The sequence below is a fragment of the Chelmon rostratus genome, chromosome 11, assembly GCF_017976325.1.
Source record: "Chelmon rostratus isolate fCheRos1 chromosome 11, fCheRos1.pri, whole genome shotgun sequence".
In the NCBI taxonomy this organism is placed as follows: domain Eukaryota; kingdom Metazoa; phylum Chordata; class Actinopteri; order Chaetodontiformes; family Chaetodontidae; genus Chelmon; species Chelmon rostratus.
Genome location: NC_055668.1, coordinates 15,435,732 through 15,457,775, shown reverse-complemented (window position 1 = coordinate 15,457,775; position 22,044 = coordinate 15,435,732). Strand labels below are relative to the sequence as shown.

The 22,044-nt window shown below is 41.6% G+C and overlaps 3 protein-coding genes and 1 non-coding gene across 5 annotated transcripts; 1 reads left to right on the top strand and 3 right to left on the bottom strand.

The window, feature by feature from the left end:
* Positions 1-1,792: 1,792 nt before the first annotated feature.
* On the bottom strand, positions 1,793-5,368 carry LOC121613648 (otoraplin-like). Its single transcript, XM_041947180.1, has 5 exons — positions 5,151-5,368; positions 3,817-5,059; positions 3,517-3,656; positions 3,182-3,292; positions 1,793-3,056 (listed from the first exon to the last, which is right to left on the bottom strand). Exons 2-5 carry the CDS (start codon positions 3,929-3,931, stop codon positions 3,033-3,035), a joined length of 390 nt encoding a protein of 129 aa, XP_041803114.1. The 5' UTR covers positions 3,932-5,059; positions 5,151-5,368; the 3' UTR covers positions 1,793-3,032.
* A 212-nt stretch (positions 5,369-5,580) lies between these two features.
* Positions 5,581-14,780, top strand: gtpbp2a (GTP binding protein 2a). Its single transcript, XM_041947179.1, has 12 exons — positions 5,581-5,997; positions 6,990-7,016; positions 7,460-7,644; positions 7,858-7,966; positions 8,074-8,271; positions 8,624-8,798; positions 11,307-11,526; positions 11,660-11,795; positions 11,890-11,948; positions 12,052-12,223; positions 12,453-12,617; positions 12,753-14,780. The coding sequence occupies exons 1-12, from the start codon at positions 5,797-5,799 to the stop codon at positions 12,933-12,935; spliced, it is 1,830 nt and encodes a 609-aa protein (XP_041803113.1). The 5' UTR covers positions 5,581-5,796; the 3' UTR covers positions 12,936-14,780.
* trnal-cag lies at positions 9,567-9,649 on the bottom strand. The gene has a single exon. It is a non-coding gene; the product is annotated as a tRNA-Leu (tRNA).
* On the bottom strand, positions 14,420-20,295 carry polh (polymerase (DNA directed), eta). Of its 2 annotated transcripts, none has more exons than XM_041947177.1 (10): positions 20,031-20,295; positions 19,132-19,266; positions 18,733-18,965; positions 18,408-18,586; positions 18,196-18,299; positions 17,938-18,057; positions 17,126-17,249; positions 16,817-16,882; positions 16,490-16,662; positions 14,420-16,388 (listed from the first exon to the last, which is right to left on the bottom strand). In XM_041947177.1, exons 1-10 carry the CDS (start codon positions 20,165-20,167, stop codon positions 15,413-15,415), a joined length of 2,247 nt encoding a protein of 748 aa, XP_041803111.1. In that variant the 5' UTR covers positions 20,168-20,295; the 3' UTR covers positions 14,420-15,412. The 2 variants fall into 2 exon arrangements, with proteins under 2 accessions (XP_041803111.1, XP_041803112.1); XM_041947178.1 differs by having other exon boundaries at positions 18,733-18,905.
* Between the last annotated feature and the right edge of the window lie 1,749 nt (positions 20,296-22,044).

Genomic DNA, 22,044 nt, shown 5'->3' with positions numbered 1-22,044 from the left:
ACACGTAATGCACTTTCCTCTGTCGTGCATACGTTGAAGCACAGGGTCTTCCATCATTGTTGAGGACAGCAAATGAAGTTTTGTGCCTGCCATTGTCCTGAGCAAATAACTCCTCTCAGCAGGACAAAGCCTCTCGTTGTTTGCCCTTGGAAAGAAATGAGCTGTTTCATCAAAAAACATTCACGCTGAGTCATCCCATGTCTGTAGGCCAATATGTTTGTGCTTCAAACGTTCTCAACCTCAATCTTTTTTAAAAAAAATCATGGTTATGGGTTTTCTTGTTTCAGAGCCACACGAGGCATTCCTTCAGTGCAGTACTCTGGAGTGATTTGCTGTGTGTATCCAGAAACTCTCACACAAATGCTTATAAAATTATCTGTCGCTGATTATGAGCCGTTAGACGACATTTGTTTCACAGTATCACGACTCGTTGCATCACACAGACATGCCAGATGTGAGTTTTTGGGACTCACGCTGTCAGATGTTAGCCAGACCTGAAGCTGTTGATTTCTTAGCTCTGGAGGGTGATGCGCTGCTGGGCGTAGATGTGTTGGCGGGTGTGACACTGGATGGAAAGAACACACCTACTGTAGCCTGCGTTTGGCAGCTGCTCCTTTAAGCTCACACAGGAAACACACAAGCGCGCACGCACGTCAATCTCATCTGTCACAGTATCCCTGCCTGTCACCATGGTAACACCCTAAAACTATAGTTGTCTCATAGAAGGCTTCCTGTGATTTGGGTATTTGGGGCTTTGCATAGGCCTACACGTACACACACACACCTCTCCTATTGGCCGTCAGCTGAAAAGATGCTGAGCTCTTGACCTCTTTGTGGCAATTGTGAGTAATAATCATTGGACACAGCATCCAGTTCCCCTGTGCATACTGTGTAATGACACCAATTTCATTCCAATATGACCACATATTGAGACAGATGCTACTTTTCAAAATTGAAATTATTTTTGAAAAATGCTTCACATATAAATATTTCAGTCTTCTCTAGTGAAATGGTCCCTGCAGAGCCCTCAGACATGCCCAAGGTATGTTTCTGCTGAGTGACATTTTGTGGTAGATGTCCACATCTGAAACAGGTTTGCATTGATCTGGGCTGGGAATTGCACAGGAGATTGATCGTAATGTGTGACAGCCCTGTTCCCTGAACTCACAAGCCTGCCTTTATAAGAATGCCTCTGGTCAAACAGAAATAAACTAATGAAAATGGCCTGTTTGCAGTGGGCTCACAAATCAATGCATGCAGCAGTCATGTAAGAGACTTCCTGAGATGTCAGGGACATTAACTGGCAGCTATGAAGAACATTTACTAAATCACTGAGGCTTTCTTCATCGAAATGAAACATCTTTGGATCTGAAAATCCAACAGAGAACATTTGCTTGAGATGTTTTATTCAGCACTATATCTGGGTGGGTGCTATGACGCATAAAGCAGAGATACTGATGATTCAAAACCAATCAAAAAGAGATTCAAATCATCCTTTGGAAAGAGTCTTAACTGTGACAATACGCCAAGCCATGTTTAATCATGATAGTTCTCTGGAAGCTGTGTGTGTGTGTGTGTGTGTGTGTGTGTGGTGAGTGGGGGGATATGAGACAGACAGACAGACAGACAGCTGACTGACATAGATTTAGACAAGATAGGCAAGATTTAGATGGATGGTGCACACAACATAATGCAATAACACTTCATGGAAAATAACTTTACTTCACAATTAAAAGCAAGCTTCAAAGGTCATGTTACGCTAAGTGGCAGCAAGCAGCCTTTGTGAGCTTTTAAGGAGGTCTGGCATGGGGCACTTTGACATATTTCTAAGCAACATGAGACATCTAACAGAGCTTTTAGCAAACAATGCAGATGCATCAGTCTAAAACAAGTTGCTCAATTATTGTCACTGTATGGTCAAACACAGAGTACATCATCATGGAACAGCTGTCATTAGCTGTAAACAAACTACAGTACAGTAGGGTGCAGACAGGTAGCTAGTAATTGTCATGCAAATATGATCCACCTTTATTTGTTTTGTAGATTGCTGTGATTTAAGTTTGAGGCACGTTTAAGGAATGCTCAATAATATGCCAGTAAACTAAGAGAAGCAATGATTAAGTCTGGGTCTCTTCAACCCTCCTCCCAGATAAAAAAGAATAGCTGCATGACTTTCACCTCTCAGTTTCTTATTTCCGAGTGTTTTCCAGTGCTGCTGTAGACGGAGTTACCTAATTTATCAGTCTTAGATCCATCTCATTGCTACTGCACTGTATGTCACCATAATTCAGCATCCCACCTGTACTAATGCCCCTCATTACATTCACCAGAGTTAGTTCACAATGGTTTGTTGAGTGCGTAAGAGAGGAGATTGGGGCACATTAAGTGGTTACAAAAACACAAAAACTGATAACGTGTTCACTAAAAATAGCCTTTGCTAACATGATTATTGAGTATAGTAGGTGATGAAAATGCAAATATGTCTTTTATTATATGCAATTTTTTATCTTAAATACTACATTTCTTCTTAAAAGGGGGAGACGTAGGTAGTTTTCTGTGTAATCGAAAATGGTAACAGTGTCAAGAAACCTTGACACTGCAATAAAAAGGCTACATCAGCATAATAAATTTAAAGTGATAATATAATTACAACGGGAGAAGAGCTTCACAGCTGTTCCTTGTGTCAGCAGAAATGTACAACAAAATTGCAATCACCAGTCCCGAAGTGTCAAAGAACTAATTATTATCTGATCAAATAATCAACATTCTGGAGTCACATGAAAATGGTTTATTGAGCAAAGTGTGTTGTTAAGATAAAGCAAGACAGAAAGGACAAGCTGACCCAACAGCAGGGAGTGTCAGACTGTGGGCTGGAGGACTGAGAGTGTCCAGGTTTTCATTCCCAGCACCATAGGGTTGTGACATATAGTTGGACACACTGGCCAGAGAGAAAAACTGTCTACTTTCATTGATGACAGCCAGAGTAGCTAGAATCAATGCTTGAGAAGAGAGAGGCTTCAGTCTGTCATGCCTTAATCACAGTAGAAGTCCATTTTCTGAAAAAAAAAAAAAAGGCAAAATACAAATGTAATGAGATAAATGTTGTTCACCACCTATTACTCCAGGAAAAGTGAAAGCCCCATCTCAGATATTGTCCTATAAAAGAGTCAAATATACTCACAGATGTGGGAACCTTAACTGTGTCTTCCACAAACTTGTGTGTCTCCTTCACCACAGTTGCAGGAAAGTATCCAATAATGCCCATCTGGTCCACATACCGCTCACTGTAAACCTGCCAGTGAAAACAGCATGGCCTCTCTAACAAATTACCATACACAACATTATATATGCTGTACGCATTTAACCATCCTCACTAAACTTGTAGTCATTTCTAATAGAATGAAAGTGAACATTGGACCAAACGTCTATCTCGACATTTTGCTTATAAAGGCCAGAAAGTTCACATTTATTTGTCCCAGCTGTGCCTTTTGTAAGGTGAAACAAATATGCACGTACACTTCCAGACCAGAAGACTCCAGCGCCCTCGTCTGGTACCAGTTTAGAATACACATAAACCATCTGCCCCTTCTTGATGTTGATGAATCTGCAGTCAGGAGCAATGAAGTCATCCAAGGCGGTGGCCATGGACAGAACATCTAATGATGCACAGAAAATAAAAGAGGACACAGAAATATTGATGAAAATATCTTCTATTTCTAAAAAGTTATCAAGTGCATGCATTCTACTGCATGGTTTTAATACGTAATAGTCACTCATGCACACTATAACATGCTTCCCTTTAGTGCTCTGACTTACATGAGCATTCTGCATCTCCACAAATCTTGATGTCTGCTAGTTTATCCATGAGGACGGCCCTCGCAGTTTGGTGCAAAAGTCCCAAACAGAGCAGAATCACCACTGGATAACCCATGCTGACCAGACGAGCAGAACCTAGGGAGTGTTGTGTGCGCCTGTGGGTGTGAATGTGGACGTCTGAAGGAACTTAAGGCTATAAAAATCCCAAAACACTTCTCTCAGCCAGAACTGAATGGGCTGAGCCCCTGCATCATAGTTCGCCTGACCAATCAGTGTCGAGTTTCAGAAATGCCACGCTCTCTAGAACTATTCATTTCCCACAAGGGAGTTGGCTGACTTTTCTCAAATCTTAGTTTGAAGTCTTGAGCTCTGTAAAAAGGTAAATACATAAAAATGACTATTAAAAAAAACAAGTTAATTTGTTGAAATACAGCATGTTGTTCTTTCAACAGGTCTTAAAGTAAGTGACATACTTTTACCAGGCTAAAATGTCTAATGCATAAAGCAGTCTAATAACTTTTGAGGTATTTTATGTAATTAGATGTAACACCTATTAATAATCTTGAGTAAAAATAAAGTAATTAATCTAATATTAGTTTGGAAAATGTTGAACTGAGCTCCTGAGATATTAGTCTAATTTACATTCAGCTCTATTGATGATGATGCTCCTTCCATGTTACTCTAAAGGCTGGAGATGAAATACAAAATTGCAAATTGCAAAATAAAGTCTATGAAAATGAATTAATTCAGACCTAAAGAGCTGAGTGTGATATTGCTGGACAGTGCTTAAACTTGAATAGCCTAAGAATTGCACTGCACCACCAGTAATGTAGCTTGCTGGTGACAGTCGGTCCAGTTAAAATCTAGTCTAGTTATCTGCAAAACAAATGTGTTAAACAAATGTAGTCAAACCCATATACCCATATTGAAACAGCCTACACAATCAGGACATGGTTAAACAGACTAGTGGTCAGGCCCACTTTCAAATGGTGTGGCCAGCACGCTTGTCAGTTTCTCTTAACTAACCTAAGACTGTACATTGCAACCCTCTGTGTCCTCTCAAGGTCACCCAGTGGTACGTGAAATTATATTCTCCACCAAACACCTGATGGCGCTCTTGTCCCGTAGCTATGGTCAAGAAATTGAAGCATTTCAGCTTCTGTTTGTTTATTTGTATGTTCTTGCCAAGTGGAAAAATGCCAATCTGGCGAAACCAGCTTCACTGGAGAACTTTCTGCTGCACCTGTAAAATAGACAAAATGATGATTGCAGGTGAGGCATAACGTTGGCTGATGAAGCAAAACCTTGAAAAACTAAACCAAGTTCTGTCTTACTTTGTCGCTGTCTGTGGATAACATACTTAGGCTTCTCCTTACGTGTTATTGAACATGAGCACAGACCTGAAGAGGTATTCTCATTTACTGCCAACGTAAAGGTTAGATTCAATTCAATGATCTCTGCGTCTAAGATGATGACATATTTTTTGATTTTGTGTCATCATCTTTTGCAAACAAGCTTTCTAATCTCTTTGTAAACAAACGTATTTGCTTCCTCCTCCGTCTGATGCAAAGCGCTGCAAAACGGAGTATGTCTGTGGGCGCTCGCTGTTTTTACCCAGTTAAGTAGGCGGGCGGGGTTTAACGTACATTCAATCTCACGCCTTTCAGATAACAAAAAACCCGCTCACTCGCGCTCTGCTCTTCTAAAAATCAAGCGCATCCATTGGCATTTCAGACAGTGACGTATTCACACCGTAAACTCAAAACGAAAGTCTCGGACGAAGCTGTTATTGTTCGGTTTGGAGAGTTTGGGACAGCCGGTGCTTTGTCTTTATTTTGGGGGGTGTAAGCTACCACTAGCAGGCGTATTCCATTCTAATACAAATACCTGCATGCTCGGGCTGAGGTTTATTTTTGAATGATATAGCATTATATTAATCCTGGTAGTGGTAAGCTAACAAGTTAAGTCGCAGAGTAGCTGATGGATGCGCGGGTATCGGAGTTATTTTGCTCAGGAAATGGACACGGCTCCGGATCTCAAAGTGCTGCGGCCAACGTCAAAGCGGGAAATGGCTATGGGGTAGCCCCCAAAAAAGCTTGTGTAAAGAACAACAAGAAATCCAAGGCTCGGTTCTCTCGCAACTTCAAACCAAGCAATAACACCCCATATCTACCTCCAGAGGTAAGGATGAAATTACAACTACCGGTAGCGAAATGAAGCTAATGTTATTTGTAATAATAATGTGAACTTAAATAGGTGTTTGAGTGCATGTTGTAAATTGTGCCTCCTATAACCGTAGGTTGTCATTGCGTCCCCGTCGACGGGGCTAGCTATGCTGTCCTGACTTGTCTTTGAACTCGCAGTGACACGTAGCTAAAGGAAAATGAATGAGACGGTTACACTATGCTAACATTATAGTAAGTTAGCGACCTAACATTTGCTGTTACAACTTGCTTTTCACAGTATGTTTACACTCGTAAACCAAATATGTGTCATTAAAAGCCGATTCCTATAGCCGGCCAGTATTGAAGCTAGCTAGCAGAGGAGGAACAGCTGTGTTTGTAAATACCTAACAGGGGGCGGGTGTGCCCTCGGTCGAACTACATCTGAGCTAGCTAATGTTACTATTACAGCCCCTGATATTCGCTCAGCCAAGGACTGTGTTACCACACAACAAGGACAGAGGAAGTGGAAAACATCTTTATCGCATTAGTTAATAGCATGTTAGCTATATGATGTTTATGAGCGGTTTCCATGGTTATAAACACTTACTGAGGTTGACGGGGCAAGTCTCAACATACCCAATCGCTTCAGTTGTTGTTACAGCTGTCAACCAGCATGTAACCAGCGACACTGTCCTACACCGATCATAATTGTTCGTATACATTTGAGAAATTTGCCCACTTGTAAGGATTTATATATGTATACATATATTGACTTTTACACATTTGTGTGCTTTGTCTAATAACGCATGAAGTAGCTTTGTGTTAAGGCTAGCTAAGCGGGTGGTTTGTTTAGCTCTCGGTGACTACCTATTCACAGTAGTGCTTTGAACGCTCATTCAATTAGATTGCTCTTCTTTGTGTCTTTTACCAAATCAATAGCCTGTTGTCTCACTTCTCTACAGTCTGACAGCTGCTCTGTCTGTCTTTGTTTCTCTCCCCGTCTCGTAGGCTGAAGAGGGAAACATAGAGTACAAGGTAAGCAAATTAGCTGCCATTCTAGGTCTTTGTTGTGTTAAAAAGATGTTTTAATTTCCTTCAAAGTGAGCCGGTTGCCTCCTACACGTAACACTATAACAGTGTACAGGTTGTGAAGGTTATTGTCAGTCGTCATTACAGTAAGCTGTGAGCAATATGTAGGTGATATTTCAGAATATACAGTGCAAGTAGTCTCAAGTGTCTAGCATGGAAATCGAAACCACAGTGGATTAGCAAGAGCATTTTTAGTATCTGGACAGGTGCTTCCCCTGCCACATCAACATTGACTTTGTTTCAGATTTTTATTGCCTCAGCCCTCCAGTAATCCTTTGTGATATTAGTTGTTTGCATCATAATTATTAACCACTGACTAGTACCATTTAAATTTTCCACAATCTAGGTTTAAGTTCGGCACTGATTTCTTAAGTCTGTCCTTTGTCTAGTTGAAGCTGGTGAACCCCACACAATACCGTTTCGAGCACCTGGCAACACAAATGAAATGGCGACTGCAGGAGGGTCGAGGCGAAGCTGTCTATCAAATAGGTGTTGAGGATAATGGCATGCTGGTGGGACTGTCAGAGGAAGATATGAAGGCGTCACTGAAGACACTCCACAAGCTGGCAGAGAAGTAAGTCAAGATATTATCTCATTCACTTTTTTTCAAGCCTCAGCGCATTGTCACTTTTTTTGACAAGTTATAACCCTAACCAAACAAATGGTAAATGACAGTGTGTCATTTTAAACAAAGCTTTTTTAAACAAATTACAGGTTATTTTGTAATTGCACAATCAAAATTAAACACTATATTTATCTACGTATTTGTTTTTCTTTTTTCTGACAGAGTTGGAGCTGACATCACTGTTCTCAGAGAGCGAGAAGTGGACTATGACTCTGATGTGCCTCGTAAAATTGCTGAGGTTCTTATTCGCAAGGTGCCAGATGACCAGCAGGTTAGTAGGGCGAAGGTGAAGTCGTGTTGCTTTTTAGTTGATACTCTTTTGTTGTGCATCTTGTACATTTTTTAAAATCCCTGCTTTTTCTTCGCGTTTTCCTGCAGTTCTTGGACCTGCGAGTAGCCGTACTGGGTAATGTGGACTCTGGCAAATCCACTCTATTGGGTGTTTTGACACAGGGTGAGCTGGACAATGGACGGGGAAGAGCGAGGCTCAACCTCTTCAGACATCTGCATGAGATCCAGACTGGACGCACTTCAAGCATCAGCTTTGAAATCCTTGGCTTCAATAGTAAAGGAGAGGTGAGAAAAGATCCAGCACCAGAGAAGAAATAATGTTTACCCCAGTATAAATGTTATTGTATTTGCCATAAATAACAGCAAAAGTCAAATACATTACATTATACATCCTACTGAGGTGTACTTGTTGAGAGAATATGGTTTGGGAAATAGTTATGTAAAGAGAAAAGTAAGTTAATGCAATGTAATACTAATATAGTAATGTATTACTCATCAAGCTACTATGTCTGCAAGTAAGTAACTGATATTTAGTCTGACCTATACTTTCAAATAAATAACTGAGGAGTATGTTGGTGCAGCTTTTTTAATGCAATATACATTGTGACCCTTCAGCCATGATTACATCTTTTCGCAGATTGTGAATTACAGTGAGTCTCGGACAGCAGAGGAGATTTGTGAAAGTGCCTCTAAAATGATCACATTCATTGATCTGGCGGGTCACCACAAGTACCTGAAGACCACCATCTTTGGCCTCACCAGCTACTGTCCAGATTTCGCTATGCTGGTTGTCAGCGCAAATACTGGTATTGGTAAGTGTAAATTGATTAATTTATTCTTACATTTCTAGTAATTTAGTAAGAATTTGATCATCGTTGTATGTCAGTTAAAATGTACTTGTACCTCTTCTATGTGCGCCCTTTATCCAGTCGCTTTACTATTCAGAATAGCTAGGCTGAAAGTGGATCTGTCACAGGGACACAGACTGGTAATAGACACTTGCAGGGCTAGTCTTGTCAGAGAGCCTATGTTTGTGTACATCACACCTCCACACTGTAGTGGACTAATGGTGGCCAGCTCTGGCTTAGCGCTTTGCAAACATGTGATATCTGAGTTTATGTAACCATTCCCTGCCTGCTACTACTAGTCCCAAAATATCTCAAATACCATTCATGTCACAGTCCTCTGACCCAGATGGGTCTGTAAGCTGTGTGCATCAGCAGTCACCAGAAGTCATGGCATGTAGGCGGCAGGCAAATTCCACCCCCTTTTGCATAAAGTTGGGATTTTTCAACTTAAGACATTACATTTGAACAACTAGTTTTATTGATAAATTCTCTAGTAGGGCGTTATTTCTTTACAGCAATCCCCAGACCTTTTATAACAGCAAGTGAGACTAGGTGCAGGAATTTTGTACAATAACAAGGTCCAAGAAGGACATACTTTGAATCATACAGTTGTATGATTTTGGTTGTAAAGACGTTTTCTTTGTTTTTATCCTGTATTTGTTTACTTTTTCTTAGTTTAATGTAGAGCACTATTTGATTTAGCTAGTAGGATTTGGTCCAAAAAGAAGTTACTGTCAGAAGTGGGATTCGAACCCACGCCTCCAGGGGAGACTGCGACCTGAACGCAGCGCCTTAGACCGCTCGGCCATCCTGACATATTTTTGTGTGTGCTAACTCTGCCAGATCACTTGGTGGGGAGGGGCTTCGACAGGCATGTTCGTTCAGATAAGAACACGCTGTTAAAAAGCTTGTGACCCGCTGTAAAGAATCTCTGTGCTTTTTAAAGCAATGGCCTTGACTAATACAGAGTTATTAAGAAATATTTAGTTGAGTTTTATTTTTGTAAATGGCAAGGAGCCATAGATGAAACCTGAGCCACACTCACAACCTACCACTCCAGCAAGGCCACAAAAGTAATGTTGTCTACCGGCACCAGTAGAGTAAGAAGATAAACAAGTAGAAAAAGAATTTCCTAGGCACGGTCACAATGTTGTATGTAATTAAAAAGCTTGAGAAACTGCAATGACAGGTTAGTTTTTCCTGTTTTCAGCCATGTGCAGAAAGATTGGTTTGTTGTAAATTTACCTTTGACCTGAATGTGTCCTTTAGTAAATAAGCAGTTGTATTTACGTTCATTCAGTAGTAACAAAGCAAATTACACCCATTTGCCAATCATAATTTCATCACAATAAATTAAAATACTTTAAGCATTTTAACTTTGTGGGGCATAAATAGGGCATGGATATATGAAATCAAACAAAACTGAACCATTACTACTCTGCAGAGGAAAACTGAAATGGGCCTCAAAGAGTGCCGCTGAAAGCTCAACCTGTAATGCACCTTTTTTAAAACCTATGCAGTATTATTCTTTTATTGATATGTACTTATATGCTTGGGTTTCTGTACTTCTTGTACTGTAGGCATTGCTGTGTTTGTGTGGGTGTCTGTTCTAAAAATGGGTGTGCTTGGGGAAATGGGGTCAAGAATGATGACCATCTTAACTATGCAACAGACAGAAAGGGGACACAGTGTCTGTAACCCAAGAGCAACTCCTTTAATTATGAAACAGAGAAATTGATCTGTGTAATACATAGGGCTCATCTTAGGTCATATCTGTGACAAGACAAAAAGCCAAAGAGCGGGTAATCATCTTATATCACTCTGCCCTGCTTTACCAGATATTTTGGCATGTCCAGCTTTGATTTATCCTGTGTACCTTTACCTTGGATGAACTATTAGGTAACACACAACCAGCAAAACAAGCTGCTGCTCAGCTGACGAGGGGGTCAGGGTAATTTGAGTCTTTGTCTGTCTCTGTGTATGTGTGTCATTGGGTCTGTATGTGACGTAGGAAAAGCTGAGACCTGTATCCTAACTAACATAATCTACTATATATATCGCTTTATTTACAAAGGAACATGATGAGCCTCCTGTCTGGAAGTCACTGTGTTATGAAGAATTTGTCTTTGTCATTCTGGACAGCCAGGGCATTCATGATAATTACCATATGTGGTTGAATATTCCTGTATTGCTGTCCTGTCTACTTCCTCTGATGGCATAACAAGCACTCGTAATGGTAAATTCAATGTGGCCTTATCATGTCATATATTTATGATGTCTTGACCCTTTGACCCACACTGAGTGCCAGCAGATAAGCAGTGTTATCTAAGGTCACAATAGTCCTTTCCCTCAAGGATGTAGACGTATGTAAACCTTATAAGGAAGAGCAAGGTGCACCTGAAAGAGTAGATTCAACGTATTGAAACCCTCCTGCCAGACCTAACTGAATATTACTATTTTGCTCTTTCTCAGCTGGTACGACACGGGAGCATCTTGGAATTGCCATGGCCCTAAAGGTGCCCATCTTCATCGTCATCAGTAAGGTGGACCTCTGTACGCGGGCCACAGTGGAGCGCACTGTGCGGCAGTTGGAGCGTGTCCTGAAGCAGCCGGGCTGCAACAAGGTGCCCATGGTCGTAGGCAGTACAGACGATGCAGTCACAGCAGCGCAGCAGTTCGCCCAGTCACCCAAGTATGAAACAACTCCATACTGTATACATAATTGAATAAGCATGTTTTCTAGTTACATATACCCTTGTAACAGTGGATGGTAGAAGGAGTGACGTCTGTGTGTCCTGATGATGTGCTTGTGCTCTCCTTGGCAGCGTCACACCCATTTTCACCTTGTCCAGCGTGTCTGGAGAGAGTCTAGACTTGCTCAAGGTCTTCTTCAACATCATCCCGCCTCTCAGCAACAGCAAGGAGCAGGAGGAGCTTATGCAACAGCTAACTGAGTTTCAGGTAGGTGTGAGATGAAGCAATCAGCTGGCACATACACACACACATTACACACAGATGATTTCGATGTGATTGACAGCAGTGTCTGTCATCACAGGTGGATGAGATCTACACAGTGCCAGAGGTGGGGACTGTGGTGGGGGGTACTCTGTACAGGTCAGTGTGTAGAAACACTTACTTCATGTCCTTCCATTTAACTTTTTTTGTCGTTTTTTTTTCAAGCATGGACTCTGACTCACTATTGTCTTTAATTGTGTAGTGGTATTTGCCGTGAGGGAGATCATCTTGTGGTAGGGCCCACAGACTCGGGCCAGTTCCACAAACTGACCATTGGGAGCATCCAAAGGAATCGCTCAGCATGCAGGGTACTCAGGGCCGGCCAGGCTGCCACACTTGCCCTGGGCAACTTTGACCGGTCGCTACTACGCAAGGTCAGACACTTCTCTCAAACCCTAACCCTTTACTGATTGCCCATCCCAGTATTTAGAGAAAGTGTGTGTTTCTTGTATTTACATGAAAATACATATCTTATTTGGTAATTGATCACTGATTGCTATTCCTGTTTTTTAATGATAAGTATGTCATTAAACCATCTACATTTTATCATGCTACATTCTCAGTTCTATGTGTGTATAATGTCCATGTGTTTTCCATTTACAGGGCATGGTGATGGTGAGTCCAGAGATGGATCCGACCATCTGCTGGATGTTTGAGGCTGAGATTGTGCTGCTCTTCCATGCAAAGACCTTCCACAAAGGCTTCCAGGTTACTGTGCACATTGGTAATGTGAGACAGACCGCCACTGTGGAAGCTGTGTATGGCAAGGTTAGTTCATGCACTGAGCTAAAACTGTTCCTGTCTGAAGGTTGTCCTCTACTCCAGACTACTACTTGAATTTGGTTTATTCTTAATGCTGTCTCTCTTTTCATCCTGTTCTCATGGCACATCACTGTTCCACAGGAGGAGCTGAGGACAGGGGAGAAAGCAGTGGTCCTCTTCAAGTTCATCAAGCACCCAGAATACCTGAAGGTGGGAGCTAAGGTGCTCTTCAGAGAGGGCGTGACCAAAGGTATCGGCCATGTCACCAAGTTGCAGCCCATCTCCCAGTACCGACCATCCCAAAGCGATGATGACGAAGCGTAAAGTTTCTGTGAGAACCAAAACAGAAAACACCGTCCTGCCCAAAAACAAGGTGCTTTACAAAGAACCTCCTGCTTTCTCCAAAGGTCACTCTGCCCTTGTCCCTTTCACAATATTTCATTGTTGTCTTCTTGTTGTCATCCTCCTCATTTGTCCTTTTCAGCCTTTTAAATAACTGCTGATATTTTCTGTTGAGGTGTAAAGAGTGTTGCTTTTCATGCCACTGATAAGAGGCAGCCGCCTCTTCAACACATTTACTTAGCAAGACCGCATCGTTGTAATGCACAGATCAATAAGTGACAACAAGGAAATTGCTCTCTCACACCTACATTGAAGTGCTACTTACACAGTTTACACATAAATGCACTCCTAACACGCTTGGATAAAAGATACACACACTTGCACTGAAACACAAATGCCAGTTGATATACCTTTGGCAGATAATCGTTTACAAACTCAACAGTTGCAAGTATCAGATGCTTGGACATCAAGATGTGACCTGTATCACTAATGTCATTGTTGTCATCGTCCCTCAGCAGCTTATCTGTGTTACCAGCATAGTGCCTGACTGAAAAGAACAAGCCTCTGATCTCACTGTATTTGAATTCTCTAAATCATACCCTTTTCTTAGTAACCGCTGATGTTATGAAAGCACTGAGATACCTTTGTGATTCTCAGACACAGCTTGTTAGTTGTATATAAGCTAAACTTCAAGCTATATTGCTGATAAGGGCACTTTATGAAGGCAAAGGTGGGCATTATGAGGTATGCATATTTAGAACTTGACCCAGTTTGTTTGTCAGCCCACCAAGATAGCTCACGTTGGCAATCACCTAGTAACTGATTTTATGTAAAATGTCACATGAGAATTATGTTTTTTATTCACAAACAATGCCTCACGATAGTGCAGTGAGATGGCAATGATCTTGCTGCCTATCTTTCAAGTGCTTTAGTTACTCAGGTCAGTGTAGATAGTGTATTAGACAGCATTCCATTCTCACAGAACTACTCCGCTGGAGGTTTCTGTCACTGACTTGGGGAAGGGAGGTTTTCAGGAAAAAAAACATGGGTTGTTTCTCCCAAAGAGATGTGTTTGATTGTGGATTCTATATATGTGAAGCTGCCTGCTGACGCAGCTTTGTTTAAAAGCAATTATATTCAAGATATTTGAGGTCGTCTCTTCACTCAAGTTACTGATGTCACTGACTTTGAAGGGGTTAATCACAGTGCCTGATGGAACTACCGTTGTAGTAGCTTTCCATGACACCCCAAAGTTTTACATCTTAGTAAAAAAAATTAAGTTGGTGCTACTCCTTTAAACAGCTTTTGATACTTAGAGGTCAACTTTGAAAAGTAATTAACTGATCCTCTGTTCAAGGCTGCTGTTGGCCTTCTTTTCTGTCTTATTATAATTACAGATTGTTGTCCCACTGACATCATTGATCGTGGACAACTGAGATATGTGCCCTGTTTTGTTGCACCCGCGTTGTTGTTGCGCAGTTTGTGTGCACTCAAAGAAGGAAAACACATTTTAACCAAAAAATTTTATATATCCTTTATGAAGACTTATATCAGGTGTTTGGTTTAATGCATCTGAGAAGTATTTTATAGGTTTCTAGTAGTTCTGGATTTTACAACTTATTCAAACACGTTTTTCACTGTTTTCACAGTCTTCTTAATGACACCAACACATCTTCACTTCTTTTGAAATCACAACCTGTTTTCATTTTAATTGAAATTGTAGTTATTTGATTATTATTGGGGTGAAATGCAATATTTATGTACAGATCCATTTGTGTATAATGTACATGAATAAAACTTTTATGGTCTCTTAAGCAGGTGTTTTGTCTGTTAGACTCCACGTCACCAGTCATGACTCATAAAAAAAATGAGTTTTAAAAGGCTCGGTTTCATTTTCCTGATAGTGCTCCTCCTTATCTGTTCCCCAGCTGATGCAAGCCAACGCAAGAGTAAGTTCAACTGTCTTTCGGTGCACCACAGAACAACACAGTCACCGTGGTAGAAAAGTGAACAAAACAGTATGACACATCTTATAATGGTGCAATTTCTCTCATCCTCCTGGCAATCATATTTCATATATATACTCTCTTATCTTTCAAAAGACTAGCATTTGCAGTATGAGTTCACAAGAAAACTTCAAACTGACACTCAGGTGAGGATTCCTGCTCTATACTCAGCTGATTAGTGGCATCTGCTGGCAGAATACTGTAACATAATGGACACTGCTACAAAATGTAAACAGTATCTTAAATATACTCTGACAATGATTATATGCTACAATTAATCCTTAAAAGTATTGCCTTTATCTTTATTATAAAAAGCACATGTGAGACAAATTACATAAATTAACACTTTTGTAAATTGCAGACATTATTATAAGGCACAATAACATTTCTCATTACGACATTATTAGAAATTTGTATTTTATTCTTTTGAAAATGCAGTCCTACAGCACATCTTCAGCTCCTCTTGAAAAAAGAATCCAGAGTTCCTGTGCTTCCACCTTGGGAGCGATGCCTTTTTGGTTGGGGTCCTGACTGGCCTCTGGTTTTTGTCTTGCCCCGGGAGGACTGGGTCATGCCTACTGTTCCTACTTTGTGAGGAGTTAGAGAAGAAGAAGAAGAGATGGCGGTGGAAGAGGAAGAGGCGTTTGCTGAACTTGTGGATGAAGAGAGTGAATTCTGGAGGTCCAGGGCAAAGTGGTAGTCATTGTGTTCAGGCATTTCCCAGACTAACACCTCCTGGCCACAGCGTTCACAGTTAAACAGGTCTTCTCTGGCCACACTGGAGGGGTGGTGGTTTACCTCTAGATCGATGTCCAGTTCATCCCTTAACTCTTCACATGGCAACTGGTCAGATGTAAACTCTGAGCTATGCTTTGTCAGGAGGCCAGACACATCGGTCACAGGGTCTTCAGAGTTTTCTCTATTGACAGGCCCAGGTCTGAGTCCCACATCAGGCTTGTTCAATGTTGACGCTGAGGCCTGGAAGCTTCTATCAAGGGTTTTCTTGTGGAAGAAGGAGGAAATGCCAGAATGGGGGCTCACTGAACCGTTTTTAGGGTGAGACGAAACCTTAAATGAGGAAACAGGACCGTTGTTATCTGTCTCTAACTGAGTATCAATAGCAGAGGTCTTGTCAGAGGAGGAAGATGGGAGAATTCCTGTGGAGCCGACGTCGTCATCCTCCTCATCTTTTGTAACCTTCTGTCTTTGTTTTTCAGCTGCCTTTTGAAAGAAGGACTGGATGGTGCCAGGTTGTTTGCATGTGGAGTCATTTTTCAGTTCAGAGGGTGGCTTAGTGGAGGACTGAGTGGTTGAGAAAACACTCTGGGTTGATGTGGCATCACTGGAAAGAAAGCCAGCAATCCCCCCTGCTGATGGAGCATCACTGAACTTGCTAGCTGAGAGGTGTAGCAGGGTGAGGGGTGGAGTCCTGGGGAAATTATGTAAGACGGTGTAATACGTAAATCACACAGGATTCCTTCAACCACTAATAACTGGAAATATTTCACTGTGTTATTATGCTGTAATTACCAGGCTGCCTGGTGGTTCCCTGCTGTGTTGAGACTCTTGATGATGGCAAAGCTGTCACTGGATAGTTTGCTCGCTTCATAACGTACTAAAGCACAACAGCGAGAGAAGCTGCTCGGCCTCTTATCTCCAAGCTGACGTACACCTACTGTCAACAACTTGGCCACTCGACCATTCTGTTGGATGGCGAGAAATGACAGTCATCTATGTGAAACCCAGTAATATTTACTGTATATAACATCATTATGAAACCCAGTCGAGGAGATAGGTAGTACTGCAGTAAAAAGGGAAAATAAAAATGAGACATGACCACAAACCGCTTTTTCTCACCACTTCTCTGTCCTTGGTCAGCCTCTCCTCCAGCTCAAGGGCCAGTTGATGAAGCCAATACTGTACCTACACAGACGTTTTAGTAATTAACATGAAAATGATCGCGCAAATCATAAAAGATAAGGAAATTATGTAAAAGATTGCGCATTTGTTGACATTATGACAAGAATGTGACTAATGCCATCTTCCTTACACATCTAGATGGATCAACTACATTCTCTCAAAGTTTCATCACTTTCAATGTCAGTCAAGATGAGACTAAAAAGACAGATTAAGCAATACAGAAAAAAACAGACTGATGGGCTGTACCTGCTCTTTTGTAGCCAGGGATGTCTTCCCAGGGAAGTTCTTACTGCAGCCGATGGATTTAGGAAGCTGTCTCGGTTTCACTGCTTCAAACTCAATCCCCCGACACAAGTCATACAGCCACTGGCTGCAAAGCAGAGAGATTCAATGGCATATGCGGTTGGTCAAGTATAAATAAAATGCTCAGAGGTTAAGTCCTGTTTATTTCTGGAGCACTTTTATCAAACAGGTTTGTCTTTATTGGGGGAACCATTTAACCTGACACGCCAGCTGGTTTGTTACACAGAACCATCTGGGAAGTCATCAGTGGAAACTGTCAAACCATCTGTCTGTCACAGGCACACTTCAAACAATCAAATCAATAAATCATATGATGTAGTAGGACTTTTGCTATAGCCAGTTGGAAGAAGAGTGAAAAAACACCATTCTTTGCTCTTCATTCAATGAAGAAATACTCAGCAGTTCTGAAATAACTGCTGCTATAGCAGCATCTGTGCTAACAACTCCAGGAGCCGCCATTGTTGTTTTCACCTAAACCACACCGGTAACCATGACGGGTCCGAAATAACTGTGTCCGTAACTGGTTTGGCCACAAGCGCGCAGCTTGAACCCTGACAAGATGGACTCTCAGTTTGCATGATCTTGTGTAATCTTCTGAATCCATCTGCCTCGCAAAGCAAGAAAACCTTTGCCCTAAGATGTTTTTAAGCCAACTTAAAATTATAATGGTGTCTGACATAAAATGCAAAAACTAAGCAAGACTTTCTGTCATCTTATGACAGCTGACTTCAAAGGGAATATCTTGTTTGTCTTACCCTGTCTTTTCTCCAAAGTGCTGTCCCAGTTGGGCCTGAGAGAAGCGAGTCAGATCGCCCATGTTCTCTATTCCCAGAGTTTCTGTAATGGAGGCACCCAGCTTTCCGCCCAAGTTACGGCTGCGTGGGTGAAAATAAGCAATACAGTAGAGTTCAGTGTATTGTTAGTCAGCTTTTATATTTACACTTCAATGTCAGAATGTGAGTGTAATCTTTGATGAGTAAATGCTTTATGTAGTAGTAGTACTCTGAACTCACATCTTGCTGATGGGTAGAGAGCTGAAAAGTTCTGCCACAGAGTCCAAAGGCAGAACGGTTTGTCGGTTGGGTTTGTTCAGACCACAGGCTAGTTTGGCCAATACCTGGAAAAGGTAGACAGTTAAGTATGACCCCAGCAAAGATAATGAGCACTCTTCTACATATTGCACCAGCATTAGATTTATAAGAATAAAAAACAGAGGTTTTCCTACCTTGTTGTGTGATATCCCTGCTGAACAGCGGAACCCTGTGTGCTTCTCCACAGCCGCCCTCATTTCCTCAACAATTAGTGCCCCCACAGTTAGCTGCAGGTCTGCAGAGCTCTGCTCCCCTAATAGAGGTACAGGTAAGGATGCCAGCCACTGCTGAAGACCTCTGGACCTCTGTTCCTCTGAGGACAAATATGACAGTATTAGGGGTATACATCCTCTCACTGTTTTTGTGGGTGTGTTGCATGTCATTTTTCAACACCAACTTCCTATGTCCAGTGTTGAAACAATGAGTAATCAATCAGTCATCAGTTTGCTTATAGCATACCTTTATCAATAGCAACATCCTCTGCATACGCTTCCTGTTCAGGTGAACTTTGTGGGTACCCCTGGATGTAGGTCGTCTTCAGGAGGTGAGGCTCAGTTTGTGTGTCAGTCATGTTTTTCAGCCGCTGCTGGACCGCAGAAGTCAGATCCATGTAGGCCTCATCAATGCTTGCCCTCTCAATCACAGCAAAGCGAGACATCACCTCAATCACCTCCACACTCGCCTCCCGGTAACTACACAGGGGTGAGTAGGTTATTTACTTTGAAACTAGTCACAGGAGTGGAGGTATCAAAATAATATTAACTCAATATTCATCCTGTCAAAGAAAAAAGTGTCATGGCACAAACTCAGCAATTGTGAATAGGTGTGGAGGTCATAAAGTACATCGCCAGCACTTACAGTGTCAGATCTGCCTTGCCGTGAGACTCACGCACGCGTGCTACCTGGAGATCTGGGCACAGTTTCTTCGCATCGTCCACCCACATGTTCCTGGTGACACCATGGGCCCTGGCCTCGTAGCTCACAGCTATGATACTGAAAGAGAACTATATTTAGTCGAGAACCACGTTTTTTAACTCATATTTACTTACTGCAAAAACATGTAAATAGTAAGATCCAAGGGGGGTTAAAGCGGGTGAGTAGCTGACACAGAGACAGCAATTCAAATGGTCCACGCAACTGAGCAGACACAAGCTGAGTACAGTGTCCCCTGTGTAAATACATGTCACTATCTAGTGACAGGGTTACCATCCCTTCTCGGTTCAATAATCAGATCACATGATGACAACTGAGCAAGGTCTATCCGCCAGGGATGACTGTGAGGCATTTGAATGGTGTGGAAAAGCTTGTAAGTGGACCACTTATATCTCTGTCAAACTACTTGTTGAAGAATGAACTTTCACACGTAACTCTAGTCATTCTGGTCACCCATTTCCTGTCCTGTCTTTTATCTCATTCTGAGTTTTGTTTTCTGGTATCATTTACATTACTCCGTCTGTTAATACTTATCTACATTCTAGTATTTATGCTAGGGTATGCTAGCCAGGGTGCTTTGGCAATACGAAGTCATCGATCATCATAGTTAAGCCTCACTGAACCAACTAACTGGATAGCAGCACCGAGAAAAAGGAGAAACGGCTTTTTGCATCAATCGCTGGTAACAAGGGACTCGAGAGATTTACTAAATTTTACTACATTATCCTAAAGGCATAACAATCCCGCTTTGTGGGACAGTCTCCTCGCTTAGCTGTTTCAGTTGCCCCGACCAGAAAAACACCGTCTCTGTGTCAAACACTCACCTGCCTCCTTTCCACGTCTTGTACTGGGCCACCACACAGGGCGTGTTCTTCAGAGCTGGATTGAGCCTCTGCTCCACCTGGACGTAAAAGCAGTCCATGTCGACTAACGCCACCACTCTCTCCTTTCCGTACTCCATCACCGTAGAGGACAGTCGTTCAGCGTTGGTGAAGTACACGTCCACTGTTAGGTGCAGATGTTCATTCACAGCTGTCACCGGAACAGGACGTTCATTAAAATTAAACCTGGCGCCGAAATAGGCGCCTGTTCCTGTTTTTTAATAGTGCACGAGCCATTCGAAGTTACAACACACGTCATCAAAAAGCGACGAAGACAACATCGGCGGCCGGCCAATACGTCAGCGTCTGCTGCGTAACTTCTGTAACCTCAGTAGCTAATGTTACCTGGTAAAATCAAAACGAATGAACACTTTGAAGATTAAAAAAATACTCCACTACCACAGTCAGATCAACTAACCTTAGCATATATGAGCTCTGAGCCCCCTATTGACCGTTTGTTTAAACCCTCTCCCAAACTCTGACTGTCCAATCATTTCCAGCAATTAATGGCCACACAGGGTCTGTCAATCTTCCAATCTTGGAATCTCTATCCTTTGTCTGTATGCCCTACAGACACCTTGTAAATAAACTGTGTAAAGGACATTATTGTCTGTGCATATGAAGTTAAAACAAACCAGCCACACAATTCAGAAAAGTTTTCAACCTCCGATGACACAGACCAGTGAATTTTCACTGTAACTATTAATAATCTGACAGATTATTGTTGTTACTGGTGTGCTGTGAAGATTCAAAATATGGATGACAGGCAACATTTTCAGCTGTTTTGCAAAATGTCTTAAACGCATTTGAAATTCTTTCTGTGAGCTCTTTGGTGGGGGGAAATGATGTTTTTGTCAGATTTTCAGATAATACAGACTACACTGTATGCGTCATTTGGGGTTGTGCTTTTTTCAAGGTGCGTCAAGTGTGTACGCGGATCTACAGGAAGCTTTAGCATTTGGAAGAGGAAGAGTGACTCTTATGTGCCGTTATAAATATCCAAAAGTAAACATCTGTTTACAGGGTGAGGTCAGGGTGGGGATAAATCAGACTGACTCAATAGACAGAACAGTGTGACTGAGTGAACTGAGGGCAGAGAGCAGTGGCTGGCATCGGTGCATCAGTGGAGACCTTTAGATGCCAGAGTACGCAACTGCTCAGGAATTAACCTCAACTATAACTACAGTGAGCCCCAGTACAGGACGATATTAACCATCTTCTATTTTTTAGATTTTTTAGATTAGCAACCTATTAAGTAAATGAAACCAGTAAGCGTAGACAAAAACACAAATCATACCTTGACTCAACTCCTGTTAGTCTCGCAGCAAAGGATATATTAATTGACCTTGAAAATCTGGGAGTTACAGGATAAAAATACCTTTTCATCCATAATGTGGATTAACATGATTTTTCACATTTGTTTACTCAGACTTTACCGGGACACTTCTAACCACCACTGAGCATTCCTCCCTGCTTACAAGGGCAGAGCCACATATAGCTCAGCCCACAAACAGGGCAGGTGGAGAGCCTGCAAGATGAACAGGAGATGAGTGTACCCTTTATTTTATTTCACTTTGAACTGTGTAACTGGATTAAAATGTGATCTACAACTTTTTCTGCATATCACCCCCTCTCCTATTCCTGTTACAGCTGATATGCTGTAGACAATCTCTTCAAAGCACTAAAAACACATATTTGTGCATGGAAGGTCATTTTTGATTTGTTATATTTAATTCTTGAGCACCAGTTGTTTTGTTGCATAGAGTAAAGCAGATACGTCTGTTGTTAAGTCTGCTAAAACAAATTCAGGGCTAAAATATCTGTTATTTTAGAATTTCTACATAATATGTGTTTTAGATAAGACCTAACCTGAGAGGCTTGACATCACTGCAGTAAGATATAGCCTTGTTTTTCCCATTATTATATTTGGTAGTACATATATCACTGGCATACTTCC

Bases quoted from the DNA above. Each gene is read 5' to 3' on its own strand.
- polh (XM_041947177.1), bottom strand. From the start codon at position 20,167: ATGGAGTACGGAAAGGAGAGAGTGGTGGCGTTAGTCGACATGGACTGC. The intron at 18,587-18,732 runs GTATGCTATAAG...ATTTGTCCTCAG, and splicing joins GGATGTTGCTATTGATAAAG to AGGAACAGAGGTCCAGAGGT. The intron at 16,389-16,489 runs GTAATTACAGCA...TAATTTCCCCAG, and splicing joins GGGAACCACCAGGCAGCCTG to GACTCCACCCCTCACCCTGC.
- gtpbp2a (XM_041947179.1), top strand. From the start codon at position 5,797: ATGGATGCGCGGGTATCGGAGTTATTTTGCTCAGGAAATGGACACGGC. The intron at 12,224-12,452 runs GTCAGACACTTC...TTCCATTTACAG, and splicing joins ACCGGTCGCTACTACGCAAG to GGCATGGTGATGGTGAGTCC. The intron at 12,618-12,752 runs GTTAGTTCATGC...ACTGTTCCACAG, and splicing joins TGGAAGCTGTGTATGGCAAG to GAGGAGCTGAGGACAGGGGA.
- LOC121613648 (XM_041947180.1), bottom strand. From the start codon at position 3,931: ATGGGTTATCCAGTGGTGATTCTGCTCTGTTTGGGACTTTTGCACCAA. The intron at 3,657-3,816 runs GTAAGTCAGAGC...GTGCATCATTAG, and splicing joins TGGAGATGCAGAATGCTCAT to ATGTTCTGTCCATGGCCACC. The intron at 3,057-3,181 runs GTGAGTATATTT...TTTTTTTTTCAG, and splicing joins CAGTTAAGGTTCCCACATCT to AAAATGGACTTCTACTGTGA.